Here is a 20,543-nt window from a genome sequence, read left to right on the forward strand (position 1 = left end):
TTTAAGACCCCTCTCCTTTCCACCGGTATACAAGCTAAGAGAGAAATATTGGAAATCCCATCTGAAGTAGCCCTCGTCTCACCTTCGGAGCTGTGAGCGATGGGGATCATAATTAAAAGGGGTACAGTTACTTTGAAAATGTGTATGTGATACTTAAATTTAAATAAAATAAAAAGATAAATTATATAACACAGACTGCTATCTATGTCCATGTGTTTAAGACGTATGAATCGGTTTTAAAACAGGCACACCCCTTCTCACAAATCCGACTGGAGTCTCAGTCCGTCGTCGCGATGAATTAGGAGCTCAGATGTAGGCTAAGTGATTGCAATTTACTTATTTAAAAGAACCACTTCAAATCAAAAGGGAGACATTTTGTAATGGTAGTTATCGTATTATAGTATACGATAACTGTATACGTAGTATACGTAATTGTAGATATACAGTACATAAAGGGTATGAATAGGTGTGAGCTTTTACTGTATATTTAATATTTTATCTGACCCACTTGTAGAAACCGCCTACTCAGATTTATTTAAGTGGTCTGCCACCATAAAGACAGAAAAATATAATGACACCCTGTTACATTAACTGTAAAATAAACGCCGTAACTGCGGCCATATGAAAATTTGGATAAAGATTATACAAACATCCTAAGGAGCTCTATGACATATGAGCGTCGTAATAATGGTTGGTGACCTGACGTAACAGTGCTCCCTGAATTACGTGATCTGTATATACCCAAATACAGATATATCACATAGGGAGATGCAGTCAAACATTGCATTGCTATCGTCGTGGTGAACTATTTCTCCGCTGTTTAAAACTTGTTTGGTAAGTGTCATCAAATATGCTTGTCAATTTGTAGCGAAATCGATATACTGTATCATAATCCTTCAGCTATCTATAATGTAGTGAAACGGCTAATTAATATTGATAAATTCCCTTATTCACAGTGACTTTTGCTCAAACCCCTGTTGCATAATGGGTTAATTTTATATAAAAAAACATTTATATCATAGATATAATACAAGCTTTGAAATGAAATAGCACATTTCCAGGTTTCAGTTAAACATTTTTAAAAAAGCTCATGACTTTAAGCATTCTGAACATTGAGAATGTTATTTGGGAAACAAATGTTTATTATAATGTTTATGTTTAGGATCTGTCTCCTACTGAGTCAGCATGCAGCATTCAACACCATTAGGTTTAATATTAAAAAGTTGTGTATTTCCTGAATTGTTTTTTTTTTATTCTTTTCTATTAGACCATACTAGACTGTGCAGGATATCATTTATTTGCCATTTTTGCCTTTTCCAGATACCTGGGAAACAAAGCTCATATCTCATTTGCCAATGGAGCCCAGTCCTAAGCCTGGTGCTCTGTCCCCCTCCCCGAAGGACACAGACTCGAATCGACCCGCGCCCTTAAGGCAACAGGATCTGATCTCCACGTACTGCCCGCCTCCCAAGATACAGCTTCTGAAGGACACCTTCCAAGAGAAACTGATGCAGGAAAAGGAGAAAAAAATGATCGCCATGTACAATCGGCGGCAGGAGGCAGCTCTACAGAAGATGAGAAAATGTTTCCAATATGTCAAATACGCTGCGGAGAAGAAGATGGGGAACAGCTATCGCTTCCAAGCCCAACAGGGCCCCGAGAAGAACATTGTGGGGTATGATCGGTCTTACCCCCTGAAGCCTATGGGTAACAGGAAAGTCTCCGGCCCTGGTGAGGTTCGGGCTGTGGACCGCCCGGACGCACAGAGTGATTCCTTGTTTGCCCCCACCCCGCCTCAGGATGGTCATGAGAGGCCCTGCGAGAGGCCGGGCAGGAGGGGCTCAAGAGTACGCAAACCTAAGGACAGGACTGTCCTCCCCATGGTGGCGACCCCTCCAGGGCAATGCCCTTCTCATGCCAATGGGAAGGAGCACTTTCAGTTGCAAGAGGAGCTACGAAAAGTGGCCGAGGCAGAGGCCGCGCTGAAGGAGGAGCATCGCCGGAGGGAGGCCAGCCTGCAGGATGAGATGCGCCGGAAGGAGGCCATGATGAAGGACGAGATTCGCCAGAAGGAGGCCATGATGCAGGCGAAGCTCTTCAGAGCTCAGGAGGAGCTGAGGATGGTTCCGAGAGAGATGGAAGACTCCAGAGAGGTGGCCGGAAGGGAAAATAGAGGCGAGGCAGAGCGAGCTTTGCCCCAGAGGACCATGGGCCAACCACCGCTCTAAGGCCGTGCCTCTTCTGACCTGCAGAATGGAGAAGCAAAAAGCCTTCACTCCAAGGAAAGCCCTTCCTATCAGAGGAGACAACCTTGATTATGGTTCTCCAATGGAAGATGGCGGATGCGCAGAATCGCACTTTCCCTCTGCGCTTTCCCATCAGGAGAGACGTCAAGTGAGCCCTTGCAGCCGTGGGCTAGAAGACGTCCCCTGTGGAAGGAGAAAGTATCTCAAGAAAGCAAGGCTCCCTGAAAGCGACGTGTCAGCGGCACAGGCCGCGCAGGGCCACTTCAGAAATAACACCACATGTCTGGATGAACAAACTCTGTCAGTGGAAAACAGATATTTGTCCCCTACAAGTCTGATGTGCCCTACCGCTGAGCAATTTCCATATGAGAATAGCCAGAGTGGAAACCCTCAGCTGGTGCCCTGTGAACTGTGTCACGGGAAGTTTGCTATAGAGAGGCTGGAGAAACACAGCAAGATCTGCAAGAAGCTTCAGAATTCAAAGAGGAAGGTTTTTGACTCTTTCAAGCACAGGGCCAAGGGAACAGAACTGGAGACATACATCCATAAGAAGAAGGTTAAACCGCCAATCGTGGTAAGAGCTATCCTTAAACTCTTTCCAAGCTTCCCTTTTTTTCTCCTAGAGTCAGACTCAGCTTATAAATCAATGTAAACAATAAATAAGTGTTTTATGAAGTACTCTTCTGAAAAACTGCCGCAAAGGCACATTTGCCAGACAGAATAAATGTGTCTTAGTGACTTCTGAATTCTGTTGTAAAAATCTACATATCAAGCAAATAGCACTCACAGGAAACAAAACCATAACTACGTAAATTGTACTCTCTACCCAATGACCTGAAAGGTAGCCCCAGAAAGCTACGTTATTACTGTATTGATATTTTCTTGCCTTGTGAATGGTTTGCGACCAGACTGTGTACACAGTGCTAGTCTGGACTTTTTCTGGAAGCTGTTTTATTGGTTTCATTCCCTGTTCCCAGCTGAGAAAGAACAACTGGAGGCAGAAGCACGAGGATTTCATTCGGAGCATCAAACAGGCCAGGGAGGTGCAGCAGGTGATCACGCAAGGAGGGAAAGTTGTGAACCTGCCCCAGCCCCCCGCGAATCCAAACCCCGACTACGTGCCCTGCCCTCACTGCGGCCGGCGCTTTGCCCCCAGGCCGGCACAGAGGCACATCCCCAAGTGTCAGCACATCAGGAGCCGCCCTCCTCCTCCTCCTCGCAGATGAAAACTGATGTGAAGAAGAGCAAAAGAGTCATGATCTTGGCTCACGACTCACGTCCTGCTTTTTCTTTTTAGAAACACATTTAGCACAGTTCATCCGTATGATGATGAAAAAAAAATGTTACCTTATTTTAATTAAATGATTTTTTTTTGGTGGACTGGTGTTTGCGTAGCTGTGGTTATTTCAGTTTTTCTCTTATCATTCATACACCTTGACCTCCTAAAAATAATTTTTCAACCTGGAACGTACAATTAGCAGGCAATAGAACAGGTCACATTGGTCTTGGAACCATCAAAAAGCAGTATTCACACATTCTCGGCATCAATTTTCCTTAAAAACAACTGAAAAAGCAAGGTAAAGAGTGATTGATTTTTTTAATGAAAGTTATTTGATTTAATTTATTTAATTTTCATAATATTTGAAATATGTTGGGATTAATGTGACTCAATATTATCTGCAGCTCTTACACTCCAGGCACCTGATAAAGTGGAACGCAGTGTCTTTGCCTTACATGGCGCTCAGCTCTTCCTCAATCCCAGCAGAAGCACCAGCAGAAGCAGCAGCCTCCGGGTCCTGCCTCATGCACAGCTTAAAATGCAACACCAAGTAATACAACAAACAACAGGGAAAACCATTCACGATCAGACACATCCGTTGATTGCTGGCTCTCAGTAAAGGGACATTGCATCATTACATCACAAAATAGACTACATTTCAAGGTTAAAGAATTACCATGTTCTGCGATTCAGAACGAGGCAGCAAAACGTCCTATAATCTGTTGTGGCCCTATGACATTGTAAAGGAGCAGGCTTGTGAATACATCTCGTTTAATCCAATGGAAATATAACTCAACTTTTTTACGTTTTTGCCAATAAATAATACTACATTGTTAACTCTGCATAAAGAACCTTGGAATGGAACGTTTTTTGCAGTGAAATGTTTGCTGCATAACCTATACCCTTTCTCTCCTACATCACATTGCATTAGTCATTACAGTGATTAGTGAGCAGGAAGGGCTGCATCACATCGCAATTTGTGTGGAACTTGAATGCGAATTTGTTACAACATGGCGTAACTTACAGTCCTTTCACAAAATTCATGATTTTGTGCTCAATTTTGAGTTTGTAAAGTTTTTCTATAATGTCAATCATTTTATTTTGTGACTGAAATTAAATAATTTTGTGTCTGCAAAATTGGGACTGTAGTTCCACCTTAACCTACTAGTACTGTATGTCTTTGGACTGTGGGAAGAAACTGGAGCACCTGGAAGAAATCCACACAAATGAAGGGAGAACATACAATTCCATCCAGACTGCACCCCAGGAATTGAACCCAGGACCCCAGATCTGTGAACCACAGTGCCACCTCATTGCTATAGTCACTATAATTAATGTCAAAACTCATTTGCAAATGAGCAGCCTGGGATCCAAAAGGATCAAGACAAGGATCCAAACAAAGCACTATCCCAAAGCTTGGCTTTGTACCGTATATAATACAGGGCTTGATGCAGAAGGCAGATAATCAAAGTCCATGCAATAATTGCTAAGGGAAAGTGACTTTGTGTTCTTGGAGGGAAGTCACTCAACACGGAGCTGTGTTAGTGAAATGATTGTTCTGATGTACGGCTGATGTCCAAACACTGAAAACATGATTGTGTATGCAATCGCACTCCTGAGCTCCATTGGGTATGGTTAAAATAACTTTTTATAGTTCATCACATTCAAAGTGTGTGTACTTGATGAAAGTGTAACACGCATTTGGAGGAGTTATTCAGGATTTTCTTTCATTCAACTATTTCAAGACCCATTATTTTCAGATGTTGTAGTATACGTGAATAATGAAAGGCCTTCATATTACACAATGAAGGAATGACTTCGCAGGTGTGAAGAATAAAAGATTAATTCAGCTCACTTTGGGGAGTTTCACAATGGCCCTCCTTATAGAAATGTGGGATTGATTAAAAGAGTGAAGAAAAAGCACTGAATAATATTTGCTTCTGTAAACGTAATCATCTCAAAATATGGTTGAAGAAATTGAAGAAGGTTAAACATAATCCAAAACGTATAAGGTCAATTTAAGTACAACCAGAATTCTAGTGTTTATGCAATGCATCTGTGGGTTGATATGAAATATGGCCGTACTTAAACTAAACGAGGTTATCGAGAGCATATTCCGAATACGGCTGTGGCCAGTTGTACTGTGAACTGCGAGGACCGTATCTTATCCTGAACTGGCTGTGCGAATACCGTCCTCTGCTGGCAGAAGGAATAGATTACAACGGCACTATATTGGCAATTAGTCCTATTGCTAGAATATTGAAACAACAAGGAGTCCGCGGAGTCAAGCAATGCTGAATAAACAAGTACCTGAAATTCAATAGGATTTTGTGTATTGATTACAAATAGGTGTGGAATTCTCATGTACAGTGGTATTCATGGATTCCTTACACAAGCAGCCGTTGTTATGATACTTTCGTAATCTGAATATAAATCTGTTATCTACTTAAAACTGTAATTATTGAATAGATTAATGTCTTTGAAATGCTTCATTAACTGGGCAGTTTCCATGTTTGGAAATGTTTTTATTTTGATTGCTGATTGCTAGATACTGTATGTTTAATAGGCATGCTGTTAATATTTTCTACAAGAGCCAAATAAGACAGTTATGCTGTAGTAAGTTCTATATAAGTTATATAACATAAGTTATATTTTGTTCTGAGGTCAATTTGAATCTCATACTAAATAACTGGTGTCCTTTTATCTGAGAAACACTACCTGATTGATCACCTGATGCCTAGAAATTAGCATGCACAGTAGCCCAGCGTTTAGCATTGCTAGCTCACAGTGCTGAGGCCCTGGGTACACTTCTGGACCTGGGGTGCTATCTGTATGGAGCTTGTATGTTCTCCCCATGTTTGCATGAGTTTGCTTTGGGTGCTCCGGCTTCCTCCCACAGTTCAAAGAACTACTGGTAGGTTAATTGGCTTCTGGGATAATTGGTGAGTGTCTGTGTCTTCCCTGCATTGGACTACCATCCAGTCCCAGGTATCTCCTGCTTATTACTTTCTGAGGCTCTGGCTCCCCCGTGCCCCGCGACCCCCTGACCCCCTGACCCTGAATTGGATGAAGCGGTTAGAAAATGGGTGGTTTCTGTTATGCTCTGGTCATGCTCTGCCATAGCAACAACTTGTAAAAAATGCAGATGCTAGGATTTAACTCAAAGAAGGAGCTCAGATCACTGTGTTGGCATCACTGTACAGGTGTCCGGTGTGTTTTAGAACATATGTTAAAATCTTATTTACTAACTTCTAGACTTTTTACCCCCCATATCAGTCTGCAGGTGCACAGTGGTCTGTGGACACCCTCCTTGCTCTGTCGTAAAACAGGAAATAAAAAGCAACTGGTTTTGACTTTAATGCACTGAGACTGTGGAACTCACAGAACTCTCTTGTCAGAAAGGCAGCTTCTAACAGCTTTTAAGTGAAGACTAAGAACACTTTTCTATTTTATTAAAATAGATTATATATGTTTTGTTTAAATATATGTTATAAATGTTAAAACGACAGCTCGTATAAGCTTGTATTTTTACCTTTCGATCATTTTTAGAATTGCTTTGAGTTGCTTTTACCATGATAAACAGTACAAAATATGAGGTGTTGAACTTGTCTAAAGTTTTAAAGCGCTTTATGACGTAAAGTGTGATGACAGTCCTTGGCGGTCTATGTAACAATTCTTCTTGAAGTAGGTCATCGGGCCAACAGTATACAAACATTACAGCTCAAGTGCTTTTGTATCTGAACGCTTTTAGGTAAGTTATTTAGCAGCTGCGGTATTAATAATGATTTTAATGGCAAATTCAATTGCAGGTAAAATAAAAATGGCGGATAACTTTCTTTCTAGCTTCGTGAAGCGGTCGTGCCATATTATACATATATACCATAATAAGAAACATAATATGTACAGTAGAATTTTTCACTTTAAGCTGGCATTATCCAGAACCGGGTCAGGGCCCGGAATCCGGACCGTGCAGTGTGGTCCGTCGGCCTTCTAAAGATGTTTAGGAGATCGGGGCGCCCTTGGATTTGATTAGAAACTTGCATAATTTCTTAACTTGACCCCATTATCTTAAAAAAAACGGCCAGGCCAAGACCAAAGCATGAAGGCTGCGAGGATCGGGGGACTCTCATTTTTGGTCACAGCGTACAGTAGTAGATCAGTAACCTCTGTTTATCGTGATAACCTTTAATTATTTTCCAGTACTTTTTTAAATGATAAAACACATTGTCTCGCCAGTTTTGCTAAAGATACGGTTTTAGTGTTTACGCATAAATTTGTAAGCCGTAGGTTTAAATCTCGTGGTCTTATTTTCTGCATTTTCATCGTAAGGGAAGGCGCTCGTTTGCGATTTACGCGCTGAATATTGTAAGCAGAGGAGCCTTAAGGCACAGCCTCGCCTTAACACCATCGTTTGCATTGTCATTGTCATCCAGAAAAGCAGTCGTAAGAAAATGAATCTGTGGCGGCTCCGAACATTAAAAAAACTATATCTAGACTGCAAATACATCCCAATCTTACTATCAACACGTTTTAAGACCCCTCTCCTTTCCACCGGTATACAAGCTAAGAGAGAAATATTGGAAATCCCATCTGAAGTAGCCCTCGTCTCACCTTCGGAGCTGTGAGCGATGGGGATCATAATTAAAAGGGGTACAGTTACTTTGAAAATGTGTATGTGATACTTAAATTTAAATAAAATAAAAAGATAAATTATATAACACAGACTGCTATCTATGTCCATGTGTTTAAGACGTATGAATCGGTTTTAAAACAGGCACACCCCTTCTCACAAATCCGACTGGAGTCTCAGTCCGTCGTCGCGATGAATTAGGAGCTCAGATGTAGGCTAAGTGATTGCAATTTACTTATTTAAAAGAACCACTTCAAATCAAAAGGGAGACATTTTGTAATGGTAGTTATCGTATTATAGTATACGATAACTGTATACGTAGTATACGTAATTGTAGATATACAGTACATAAAGGGTATGAATAGGTGTGAGCTTTTACTGTATATTTAATATTTTATCTGACCCACTTGTAGAAACCGCCTACTCAGATTTATTTAAGTGGTCTGCCACCATAAAGACAGAAAAATATAATGACACCCTGTTACATTAACTGTAAAATAAACGCCGTAACTGCGGCCATATGAAAATTTGGATAAAGATTATACAAACATCCTAAGGAGCTCTATGACATATGAGCGTCGTAATAATGGTTGGTGACCTGACGTAACAGTGCTCCCTGAATTACGTGATCTGTATATACCCAAATACAGATATATCACATAGGGAGATGCAGTCAAACATTGCATTGCTATCGTCGTGGTGAACTATTTCTCCGCTGTTTAAAACTTGTTTGGTAAGTGTCATCAAATATGCTTGTCAATTTGTAGCGAAATCGATATACTGTATCATAATCCTTCAGCTATCTATAATGTAGTGAAACGGCTAATTAATATTGATAAATTCCCTTATTCACAGTGACTTTTGCTCAAACCCCTGTTGCATAATGGGTTAATTTTATATAAAAAAACATTTATATCATAGATATAATACAAGCTTTGAAATGAAATAGCACATTTCCAGGTTTCAGTTAAACATTTTTAAAAAAGCTCATGACTTTAAGCATTCTGAACATTGAGAATGTTATTTGGGAAACAAATGTTTATTATAATGTTTATGTTTAGGATCTGTCTCCTACTGAGTCAGCATGCAGCATTCAACACCATTAGGTTTAATATTCAAAAGTTGTGTATTTCCTGAATTGTTTTTTTTTATTCTTTTCTATTAGACCATACTAGACTGTGCAGGATATCATTTATTTGCCATTTTTGCCTTTTCCAGATACCTGGGAAACAAAGCTCATATCTCATTTGCCAATGGAGCCCAGTCCTAAGCCTGGTGCTCTGTCCCCCTCCCCGAAGGACACAGACTCGAATCGACCCGCGCCCTTAAGGCAACAGGATCTGATTTCCACGTACTGCCCGCCTCCCAAGATACAGCTTCTGAAGGACACCTTCCAAGAGAAACTGATGCAGGAAAAGGAGAAAAAAATGATCGCCATGTACAATCGGCGGCAGGAGGCAGCTCTACAGAAGATGAGAAAATGTTTCCAATATGTCAAATACGCTGCGGAGAAGAAGATGGGGAACAGCTATCGCTTCCAAGCCCAACAGGGCCCCGAGAAGAACATTGTGGGGTATGATCGGTCTTACCCCCTGAAGCCTATGGGTAACAGGAATGTCTCCGGCCCTGGTGAGGTTCGGGCTGTGGACCGCCCGGACGCACAGAGTGATTCCTTGTTTGCCCCCACCCCGCCTCAGGATGGTCATGAGAGGCCCTGCGAGAGGCCGGGCAGGAGGGGCTCAAGAGTACGCAAACCTAAGGACAGGACTGTCCTCCCCATGGTGGCGACCCCTCCAGGGCAATGCCCTTCTCATGCCAATGGGAAGGAGCACTTTCAGTTGCAAGAGGAGCTACGAAAAGTGGCCGAGGCAGAGGCCGCGCTGAAGGAGGAGCATTGCCGGAGGGAGGCCAGCCTGCAGGATGAGATGCGCCGGAAGGAGGCCATGATGAAGGACGAGATTCGCCAGAAGGAGGCCATGATGCAGGCGAAGCTCTTCAGAGCTCAGGAGGAGCTGAGGATGGTTCCGAGAGAGATGGAAGACTCCAGAGAGGTGGCCGGAAGGGAAAATAGAGGCGAGGCAGAGCGAGCTTTGCCCCAGAGGACCATGGGCCAACCACCGCTCTAAGGCCGTGCCTCTTCTGACCTGCAGAATGGAGAAGCAAAAAGCCTTCACTCCAAGGAAAGCCCTTCCTATCAGAGGAGACAACCTTGATTATGGTTCTCCAATGGAAGATGGCGGATGCGCAGAATCGCACTTTCCCTCTGCGCTTTCCCATCAGGAGAGACGTCAAGTGAGCCCTTGCAGCCGTGGGCTAGAAGACGTCCCCTGTGGAAGGAGAAAGTATCTCAAGAAAGCAAGGCTCCCTGAAAGCGACGTGTCAGCGGCACAGGCCGCGCAGGGCCACTTCAGAAATAACACCACATGTCTGGATGAACAAACTCTGTCAGTGGAAAACAGATATTTGTCCCCTACAAGTCTGATGTGCCCTACCGCTGAGCAATTTCCATATGAGAATAGCCAGAGTGGAAACCCTCAGCTGGTGCCCTGTGAACTGTGTCACGGGAAGTTTGCTGTAGAGAGGCTGGAGAAACACAGCAAGATCTGCAAGAAGCTTCAGAATTCAAAGAGGAAGGTTTTTGACTCTTTCAAGCACAGGGCCAAGGGAACAGAACTGGAGACATACATCCATAAGAAGAAGGTTAAACCGCCAATCGTGGTAAGGGCTATCCTTAAACTCTTTCCAAGCTTCCCTTGTTTTCTCCTAGAGTCAGACTCAGCTTATAAATCAATGTAGACAATAAATAAGTGTTTTATGAAGTACTCTTCTGAAAAACTGCCGCAAAGGCACATTTGCCAGACAGAATAAATGTGTCTTAGTGACTTCTGAATTCTGTTGTAAAAATCTACATATCAAGCAAATAGCACTCACAGGAAACAAAACCATAACTACGTAAATTGTACTCTCTACCCAATGACCTGAAAGGTGGCCCCAGAAAGCTACGTTATTACTGTATTGATATTTTCTTGCCTTGTGAATGGTTTGCGACCAGACTGTGTACGCAGTGCTAGTCTGGACTTTTTCTGGAAGCTGTTTTATTGGTTTCATTTCCTGTTCCCAGCTGAGAAAGAACAACTGGAGGCAGAAGCACGAGGATTTCATTCGGAGCATCAAACAGGCCAGGGAGGTGCAGCAGGTGATCACGCAAGGAGGGAAAGTTGTGAACCTGCCCCAGCCCCCCGCGAATCCAAACCCCGACTACGTGCCCTGCCCTCACTGCGGCCGGCGCTTTGCCCCCAGGCCGGCACAGAGGCACTTCCCCAAGTGTCAGCACATCAGGAGCCGCCCTCCTCCTCCTCCTCGCAGATGAAAACTGATGTGAAGAAGAGCAAAAGAGTCATGATCTTGGCTCACGACTCACGTCCTGCTTTTTCTTTTTAGAAACACATTTAGCACAGTTCATCCGTATGATGATGAAAAAAAAATGTTACCTTATTTTAATTAAATGATTTTTTTTTGGTGGACTGGTGTTTGCGTAGCTGTGGTTATTTCAGTTTTTCTCTTATCATTCATACACCTTGACCTCCTAAAAATAATTTTTCAACCTGGAACGTACAATTAGCAGGCAATAGAACAGGTCACATTGGTCTTGGAACCATCAAAAAGCAGTATTCACACATTCTCGGCATCAATTTTCCTTAAAAACAACTGAAAAAGCAAGGTAAAGAGTGATTGATTTTTTTAATGAAAGTTATTTGATTTAATTTATTTAATTTTCATAATATTTGAAATATGTTGGGATTAATGTGACTCAATATTATCTGCAGCTCTTACACTCCAGGCACCTGATAAAGTGGAACGCAGTGTCTTTGCCTTACATGGCGCTCAGCTCTTCCTCAATCCCAGCAGAAGCACCAGCAGAAGCAGCAGCCTCCGGGTCCTGCCTCATGCACAGCTTAAAATGCAACACCAAGTAATACAACAAACAACAGGGAAAACCATTCACGATCAGACACATCCGTTGATTGCTGGCTCTCAGTAAAGGGACATTGCATCATTACATCACAAAATAGACTACATTTCAAGGTTAAAGAATTACCATGTTCTGCGATTCAGAACGAGGCAGCAAAACTTCCTATAATCTGTTGTGGCCCTATGACATTGTAAAGGAGCAGGCTTGTGAATACATCTCGTTTAATCCAATGGAAATATAACTCTCAACTTTTTTACGTTTTTGCCAATAAATAATACTACATTGTTAACTCTGCATAAAGAACCTTGGAATGGAACGTTTTTTGCAGTGAAATGTTTGCTGCATAACCTATACCCTTTCTCTCCTACATCACATTGCATTAGTCATTACAGTGATTAGTGAGCAGGAAGGGCTGCATCACATCGCAATTTGTGTGGAACTTGAATGCGAATTTGTTACAACATGGCGTAACTTACAGTCCTTTCACAAAATTCATGATTTTGTGCTCAATTTTGAGTTTGTAAAGTTTTTCTATAATGTCAATGATTTTATTTTGTGACTGAAATTAAATAATTTTGTGTCTGCAAAATTGGGACTGTAGTTCCACCTTAACCTACTAGTACTGTATGTCTTTGGACTGTGGGAAGAAACTGGAGCACCTGGAAGAAATCCACACAAATGAAGGGAGAACATACAATTCCATCCAGACTGCACCCCAGGAATTGAACCCAGGACCCCAGATCTGTGAACCACAGTGCCACCTCATTGCTATAGTCACTATAATTAATGTCAAAACTCATTTGCAAATGAGCAGCCTGGGATCCAAAAGGATCAAGACAAGGATCCAAACAAAGCACTATCCCAAAGCTTGGCTTTGTACCGTATATAATACAGGGCTTGATGCAGAAGGCAGATAATCAAAGTCCATGCAATAATTGCTAAGGGAAAGTGACTTTGTGTTCTTGGAGGGAAGTCACTCAACATGGAGCTGTGTTAGTGAAATGATTGTTCTGATGTACGGCTGATGTCCAAACACTGAAAACATGATTGTGTATGCAATCGCACTCCTGAGCTCCATTGGGTATGGTTAAAATAACTTTTTATAGTTCATCACATTCAAAGTGTGTGTACTTGATGAAAGTGTAACACGCATTTGGAGGAGTTATTCAGGATTTTCTTTCATTCAACTATTTCAAGACCCATTATTTTCAGATGTTGTAGTATACGTGAATAATGAAAGGCCTTCATATTACACAATGTAGGAATGACTTCGCAGGTGTGAAGAATAAAAGATTAATTCAGCTCACTTTGGGGAGTTTCACAATGGCCCTCCTTATAGAAATGTGGGTTTGATTAAAGGAGTGAAGAAAAAGCACTGAATAATATTTGCTTCTGTAAACGTAATCATCTCAAAATATGGTTGAAGAAATTGAAGAAGGTTAAACATAATCCAAAACGTATAAGGTCAATTTAAGTACAACCAGAATTCTAGTGTTTATGCAATGCATCTGTGGGTTGATATGAAATATGGCCGTACTTAAACTAAACGAGGTTATCGAGAGCATATTCCGAATACGGCTTTGGCCAGTTGTACTGTGAACTGCGAGGACCGAATCTTATCCTGAACTGGCTGTGCGAATACCGTCCTCTGCTGGCAGAAGGAATAGATTACAACGGCACTGTATTGGCGATTAGTCCTATTGCTAGAATATTGAAACAACAAGGAGTCCGCGGAGTCAAGCAATGCTGAATAAACAAGTACCTGAAATTCAATAGGATTTTGTGTATTGATTACAAATAGGTGTGGAATTCTCATGTACAGTGGTATTCATGGATTCCTTACACAAGCAGCATGATGCTTTCGTAATCTGAATATAAATCTGTTATCTACTTAAAACTGTAATTATTGAATAGATTAATGTCTTTGAAATGTTTCATTAACTGGGCAGTTTCCATGTTTGGAAATGTTTTTATTTTGATTGCTGATTGCTAGATACTGTATGTTTAATAGGCATGCTGTTAATATTTTCTACAAGAGCCAAATAAGACAGTTATGCTGTAGTAAGTTCTATATAAGTTATATAACATAAGTTATATTTTGTTCTGAGGTCAATTTGAATCTCATACTAAATAACTGGTGTCCTTTTATCTGAGAAACACTACCTGATTGATCACCTGATGCCTAGAAATTAGCATGCACAGTAGCCCAGCGTTTAGCATTGCTAGCTCACAGTGCTGAGGCCCTGGGTACACTTCTGGACCTGGGGTGCTATCTGTATGGAGCTTGTATGTTCTCCCCATGTTTGCATGAGTTTGCTTTGGGTGTTCCGGCTTCCTCCCACAGTTCAAAGAACTACTGGTAGGTTCATTGGCTTCTGGGATAATTGGTGAGTGTCTGTGTCTTCCCTGCATTGGACTACCATCCAGTCCCAGGTATCTCCTGCTTATTACTTTCTGAGGCTCTGGCTCCCCCGTGCCCCGCGACCCCCTGACCACCTGACCCTGAATTGGATGAAGCGGTTAGAAAATGGGTGGTTTCTGTTATGCTCTGGTCATGCTCTGCCATAGCAACAACTTGTAAAAAATGCAGATGCTAGGATTTAACTCAAAGAAGGAGCTCAGAGCACTGTGTTGGCATCACTGTACAGGTGTCCGGTTTGTTTTAGAACATGTGCTAAAATCTTATTTACTAACTTCTAGACTTTTTACCCCCCATATCAGCCTGCAGGTGCACAGTGGTCTGTGGACACCCTCCTTGCTCTGTCGTAAAACAGGAAATAAAAAGCAACTGGTTTTGACTTTAATGCACTGAGACTGTGGAACTCACAGAACTCTCTTGTCAGAAAGGCAGCTTCTAACAGCTTTTAAGTGAAGACTAAGAACACTTTTCTATTTTATTAAAATAGATTATATATGTTTTGTTTAAATATATGTTATAAATGTTAAAACGACAGCTCGTATAAGCTTGTATTTTTACCTTTCGATCATTTTTATAATTGCTTTGAGTTGCTTTTACCATGATAAACAGTACAAAATATGAGGTGTTGAACTTGTCTAAAGTTTTAAAGCGCTTTATGACGTAAAGTGTGATGACAGTCCTTGGCGGTCTATGTAACAATTCTTCTTGAAGTAGGTCATCGGGCCAACAGTATACAAACATTACAGCTCAAGTGCTTTTGTATCTGAACGCTTTTAGGTAAGTTATTTAGCAGCTGCGGTATTAATAATGATTTTAATGGCAAATTCAATTGCAGGTAAAATAAAAATGGCGGATAACTTTCTTTCTAGCTTCGTGAAGCGGTCGTGCCATATTATACATATATACCATAATAAGAAACATAATATGTACAGTAGAATTTTTCACTTTAAGCTGGCATTATCCAGAACCGGGTCAGGGCCCGGAATCCGGACCGTGCAGTGTGGTCCGTCGGCCTTCTAAAGATGTTTAGGAGATCGGGGCGCCCTTGGATTTGATTAGAAACTTGCATAATTTCTTAACTTGACCCCATTATCTTAAAAAAAACGGCCAGGCCAAGACCAAAGCATGAAGGCTGCGAGGATCGGGGGACTCTCATTTTTGGTCACAGCGTACAGTAGTAGATCAGTAACCTCTGTTTATCGTGATAACCTTTAATTATTTTCCAGTACTTTTTTAAATGATAAAACACATTGTCTCGCCAGTTTTGCTAAAGATACGGTTTTAGTGTTTACGCATAAATTTGTAAGCCGTAGGTTTAAATCTCGTGGTCTTATTTTCTGCATTTTCATCGTAAGGGAAGGCGCTCGTTTGCGATTTACGCGCTGAATATTGTAAGCAGAGGAGCCTTAAGGCACAGCCTCGCCTTAACACCATCGTTTGCATTGTCATTGTCATCCAGAAAAGCAGTCGTAAGAAAATGAATCTGTGGCGGCTCCGAACATTAAAAAAACTATATCTAGACTGCAAATACATCCCAATCTTACTATCAACACGTTTTAAGACCCCTCTCCTTTCCACCGGTATACAAGCTAAGAGAGAAATATTGGAAATCCCATCTGAAGTAGCCCTCGTCTCACCTTCGGAGCTGTGAGCGATGGGGATCATAATTAAAAGGGGTACAGTTACTTTGAAAATGTGTATGTGATACTTAAATTTAAATAAAATAAAAAGATAAATTATATAACACAGACTGCTATCTATGTCCATGTGTTTAAGACGTATGAATCGGTTTTAAAACAGGCACACCCCTTCTCACAAATCCGACTGGAGTCTCAGTCCGTCGTCGCGATGAATTAGGAGCTCAGATGTAGGCTAAGTGATTGCAATTTACTTATTTAAAAGAACCACTTCAAATCAAAAGGGAGACATTTTGTAATGGTAGTTATCGTATTATAGTATACGATAACTGTATACGTAGTATACGTAATTGTAGATATACAGTACATAAAGGGTATGAATAGGTGTGAGCTTTTACTGTATATTTAATATTTTATCTGACCCACTTGTAGAAACCGCCTACTCAGATTTATTTAAGTGGTCTGCCACCATAAAGACAGAAAAATATAATGACACCCTGTTACATTAACTGTAAAATAAACGCCGTAACTGCGGCCATATGAAAATTTGGATAAAGATTATACAAACATCCTAAGGAGCTCTATGACATATGAGCGTCGTAATAATGGTTGGTGACCTGACGTAACAGTGCTCCCTGAATTACGTGATCTGTATATACCCAAATACAGATATATCACATAGGGAGATGCAGTCAAACATTGCATTGCTATCGTCGTGGTGAACTATTTCTCCGCTGTTTAAAACTTGTTTGGTAAGTGTCATCAAATATGCTTGTCAATTTGTAGCGAAATCGATATACTGTATCATAATCCTTCAGCTATCTATAATGTAGTGAAACGGCTAATTAATATTGATAAATTCCCTTATTCACAGTGACTTTTGCTCAAACCCCTGTTGCATAATGGGTTAATTTTATATAAAAAAACATTTATATCATAGATATAATACAAGCTTTGAAATGAAATAGCACATTTCCAGGTTTCAGTTAAACATTTTTAAAAAAGCTCATGACTTTAAGCATTCTGAACATTGAGAATGTTATTTGGGAAACAAATGTTTATTATAATGTTTATGTTTAGGATCTGTCTCCTACTGAGTCAGCATGCAGCATTCAACACCATTAGGTTTAATATTCAAAAGTTGTGTATTTCCTGAATTGTTTTTTTTTATTCTTTTCTATTAGACCATACTAGACTGTGCAGGATATCATTTATTTGCCATTTTTGCCTTTTCCAGATACCTGGGAAACAAAGCTCATATCTCATTTGCCAATGGAGCCCAGTCCTAAGCCTGGTGCTCTGTCCCCCTCCCCGAAGGACACAGACTCGAATCGACCCGCGCCCTTAAGGCAACAGGATCTGATTTCCACGTACTGCCCGCCTCCCAAGATACAGCTTCTGAAGGACACCTTCCAAGAGAAACTGATGCAGGAAAAGGAGAAAAAAATGATCGCCATGTACAATCGGCGGCAGGAGGCAGCTCTACAGAAGATGAGAAAATGTTTCCAATATGTCAAATACGCTGCGGAGAAGAAGATGGGGAACAGCTATCGCTTCCAAGCCCAACAGGGCCCCGAGAAGAACATTGTGGGGTATGATCGGTCTTACCCCCTGAAGCCTATGGGTAACAGGAATGTCTCCGGCCCTGGTGAGGTTCGGGCTGTGGACCGCCCGGACGCACAGAGTGATTCCTTGTTTGCCCCCACCCCGCCTCAGGATGGTCATGAGAGGCCCTGCGAGAGGCCGGGCAGGAGGGGCTCAAGAGTACGCAAACCTAAGGACAGGACTGTCCTCCCCATGGTGGCGACCCCTCCAGGGCAATGCCCTTCTCATGCCAATGGGAAGGAGCACTTTCAGTTGCAAGAGGAGCTACGAAAAGTGGCCGAGGCAGAGGCCGCGCTGAAGGAGGAGCATCGCCGGAGGGAGGCCAGCCTGCAGGATGAGATGCGCCGGAAGGAGGCCATGATGAAGGACGAGATTCGCCAGAAGGAGGCCATGATGCAGGCGAAGCTCTTCAGAGCTCAGGAGGAGCTGAGGATGGTTCCGAGAGAGATGGAAGACTCCAGAGAGGTGGCCGGAAGGGAAAATAGAGGCGAGGCAGAGCGAGCTTTGCCCCAGAGGACCATGGGCCAACCACCGCTCTAAGGCCGTGCCTCTTCTGACCTGCAGAATGGAGAAGCAAAAAGCCTTCACTCCAAGGAAAGCCCTTCCTATCAGAGGAGACAACCTTGATTATGGTTCTCCAATGGAAGATGGCGGATGCGCAGAATCGCACTTTCCCTCTGCGCTTTCCCATCAGGAGAGACGTCAAGTGAGCCCTTGCAGCCGTGGGCTAGAAGACGTCCCCTGTGGAAGGAGAAAGTATCTCAAGAAAGCAAGGCTCCCTGAAAGCGACGTGTCAGCGGCACAGGCCGCGCAGGGCCACTTCAGAAATAACACCACATGTCTGGATGAACAAACTCTGTCAGTGGAAAACAGATATTTGTCCCCTACAAGTCTGATGTGCCCTACCGCTGAGCAATTTCCATATGAGAATAGCCAGAGTGGAAACCCTCAGCTGGTGCCCTGTGAACTGTGTCACGGGAAGTTTGCTGTAGAGAGGCTGGAGAAACACAGCAAGATCTGCAAGAAGCTTCAGAATTCAAAGAGGAAGGTTTTTGACTCTTTCAAGCACAGGGCCAAGGGAACAGAACTGGAGACATACATCCATAAGAAGAAGGTTAAACCGCCAATCGTGGTAAGGGCTATCCTTAAACTCTTTCCAAGCTTCCCTTGTTTTCTCCTAGAGTCAGACTCAGCTTATAAATCAATGTAGACAATAAATAAGTGTTTTATGAAGTACTCTTCTGAAAAACTGCCGCAAAGGCACATTTGCCAGACAGAATAAATGTGTCTTAGTGACTTCTGAATTCTGTTGTAAAAATCTACATATCAAGCAAATAGCACTCACAGGAAACAAAACCATAACTACGTAAATTGTACTCTCTACCCAATGACCTGAAAGGTGGCCCCAGAAAGCTACGTTATTACTGTATTGATATTTTCTTGCCTTGTGAATGGTTTGCGACCAGACTGTGTACGCAGTGCTAGTCTGGACTTTTTCTGGAAGCTGTTTTATTGGTTTCATTTCCTGTTCCCAGCTGAGAAAGAACAACTGGAGGCAGAAGCACGAGGATTTCATTCGGAGCATCAAACAGGCCAGGGAGGTGCAGCAGGTGATCACGCAAGGAGGGAAAGTTGTGAACCTGCCCCAGCCCCCCGCGAATCCAAACCCCGACTACGTGCCCTGCCCTCACTGCGGCCGGCGCTTTGCCCCCAGGCCGGCACAGAGGCACTTCCCCAAGTGTCAGCACATCAGGAGCCGCCCTCCTCCTCCTCCTCGCAGATGAAAACTGATGTGAAGAAGAGCAAAAGAGTCATGATCTTGGCTCACGACTCACGTCCTGCTTTTTCTTTTTAGAAACACATTTAGCACAGTTCATCCGTATGATGATGAAAAAAAAATGTTACCTTATTTTAATTAAATGATTTTTTTTTGGTGGACTGGTGTTTGCGTAGCTGTGGTTATTTCAGTTTTTCTCTTATCATTCATACACCTTGACCTCCTAAAAATAATTTTTCAACCTGGAACGTACAATTAGCAGGCAATAGAACAGGTCACATTGGTCTTGGAACCATCAAAAAGCAGTATTCACACATTCTCGGCATCAATTTTCCTTAAAAACAACTGAAAAAGCAAGGTAAAGAGTGATTGATTTTTTTAATGAAAGTTATTTGATTTAATTTATTTAATTTTCATAATATTTGAAATATGTTGGGATTAATGTGACTCAATATTATCTGCAGCTCTTACACTCCAGGCACCTGATAAAGTGGAACGCAGTGTCTTTGCCTTACATGGCGCTCAGCTCTTCCTCAATCCCAGCAGAAGCACCAGCAGAAGCAGCAGCCTCCGGGTCCTGCCTCATGCACAGCTTAAAATGCAACACCAAGTAATACAACAAACAACAGGGAAAACCATTCACGATCAGACACATCCGTTGATTGCTGGCTCTCAGTAAAGGGACATTGCATCATTACATCACAAAATAGACTACATTTCAAGGTTAAAGAATTACCATGTTCTGCGATTCAGAACGAGGCAGCAAAACGTCCTATAATCTGTTGTGGCCCTATGACATTGTAAAGGAGCAGGCTTGTGAATACATCTCGTTTAATCCAATGGAAATATAACTCAACTTTTTTACGTTTTTGCCAATAAATAATACTACATTGTTAACTCTGCATAAAGAACCTTGGAATGGAACGTTTTTTGCAGTGAAATGTTTGCTGCATAACCTATACCCTTTCTCTCCTACA

At 42.0% G+C, this 20,543-nt stretch overlaps 3 protein-coding genes across 3 annotated transcripts; all 3 read left to right on the forward strand.

The window, feature by feature from the left end:
• The first annotated feature begins 775 nt into the window (after positions 1-775).
• On the forward strand, positions 776-3,582 carry LOC138231302 (uncharacterized). Its single transcript, XM_069186533.1, has 3 exons — positions 776-834; positions 1,321-2,820; positions 3,224-3,582. The coding sequence occupies exon 2, from the start codon at positions 1,356-1,358 to the stop codon at positions 2,226-2,228; it is 873 nt and encodes a 290-aa protein (XP_069042634.1). The 5' UTR covers positions 776-834; positions 1,321-1,355; the 3' UTR covers positions 2,229-2,820; positions 3,224-3,582.
• Positions 3,583-9,526: 5,944 nt separating this feature from the next.
• LOC138231307 (uncharacterized) lies at positions 9,527-11,635 on the forward strand. The gene is made up of 2 exons (XM_069186539.1): positions 9,527-10,873; positions 11,277-11,635. Exon 1 carries the CDS (start codon positions 9,562-9,564, stop codon positions 10,279-10,281), a length of 720 nt encoding a protein of 239 aa, XP_069042640.1. The 5' UTR covers positions 9,527-9,561; the 3' UTR covers positions 10,282-10,873; positions 11,277-11,635.
• A 5,939-nt stretch (positions 11,636-17,574) lies between these two features.
• LOC138231303 (zinc finger C2HC domain-containing protein 1C-like) lies at positions 17,575-19,683 on the forward strand. Its single transcript, XM_069186534.1, has 2 exons — positions 17,575-18,921; positions 19,325-19,683. Exon 1 carries the CDS (start codon positions 17,610-17,612, stop codon positions 18,327-18,329), a length of 720 nt encoding a protein of 239 aa, XP_069042635.1. The 5' UTR covers positions 17,575-17,609; the 3' UTR covers positions 18,330-18,921; positions 19,325-19,683.
• The last annotated feature ends 860 nt before the right edge of the window (positions 19,684-20,543 follow it).

Source organism: Lepisosteus oculatus, unplaced genomic scaffold, assembly GCF_040954835.1.
Source record: "Lepisosteus oculatus isolate fLepOcu1 unplaced genomic scaffold, fLepOcu1.hap2 HAP2_SCAFFOLD_53, whole genome shotgun sequence".
In the NCBI taxonomy this organism is placed as follows: domain Eukaryota; kingdom Metazoa; phylum Chordata; class Actinopteri; order Semionotiformes; family Lepisosteidae; genus Lepisosteus; species Lepisosteus oculatus.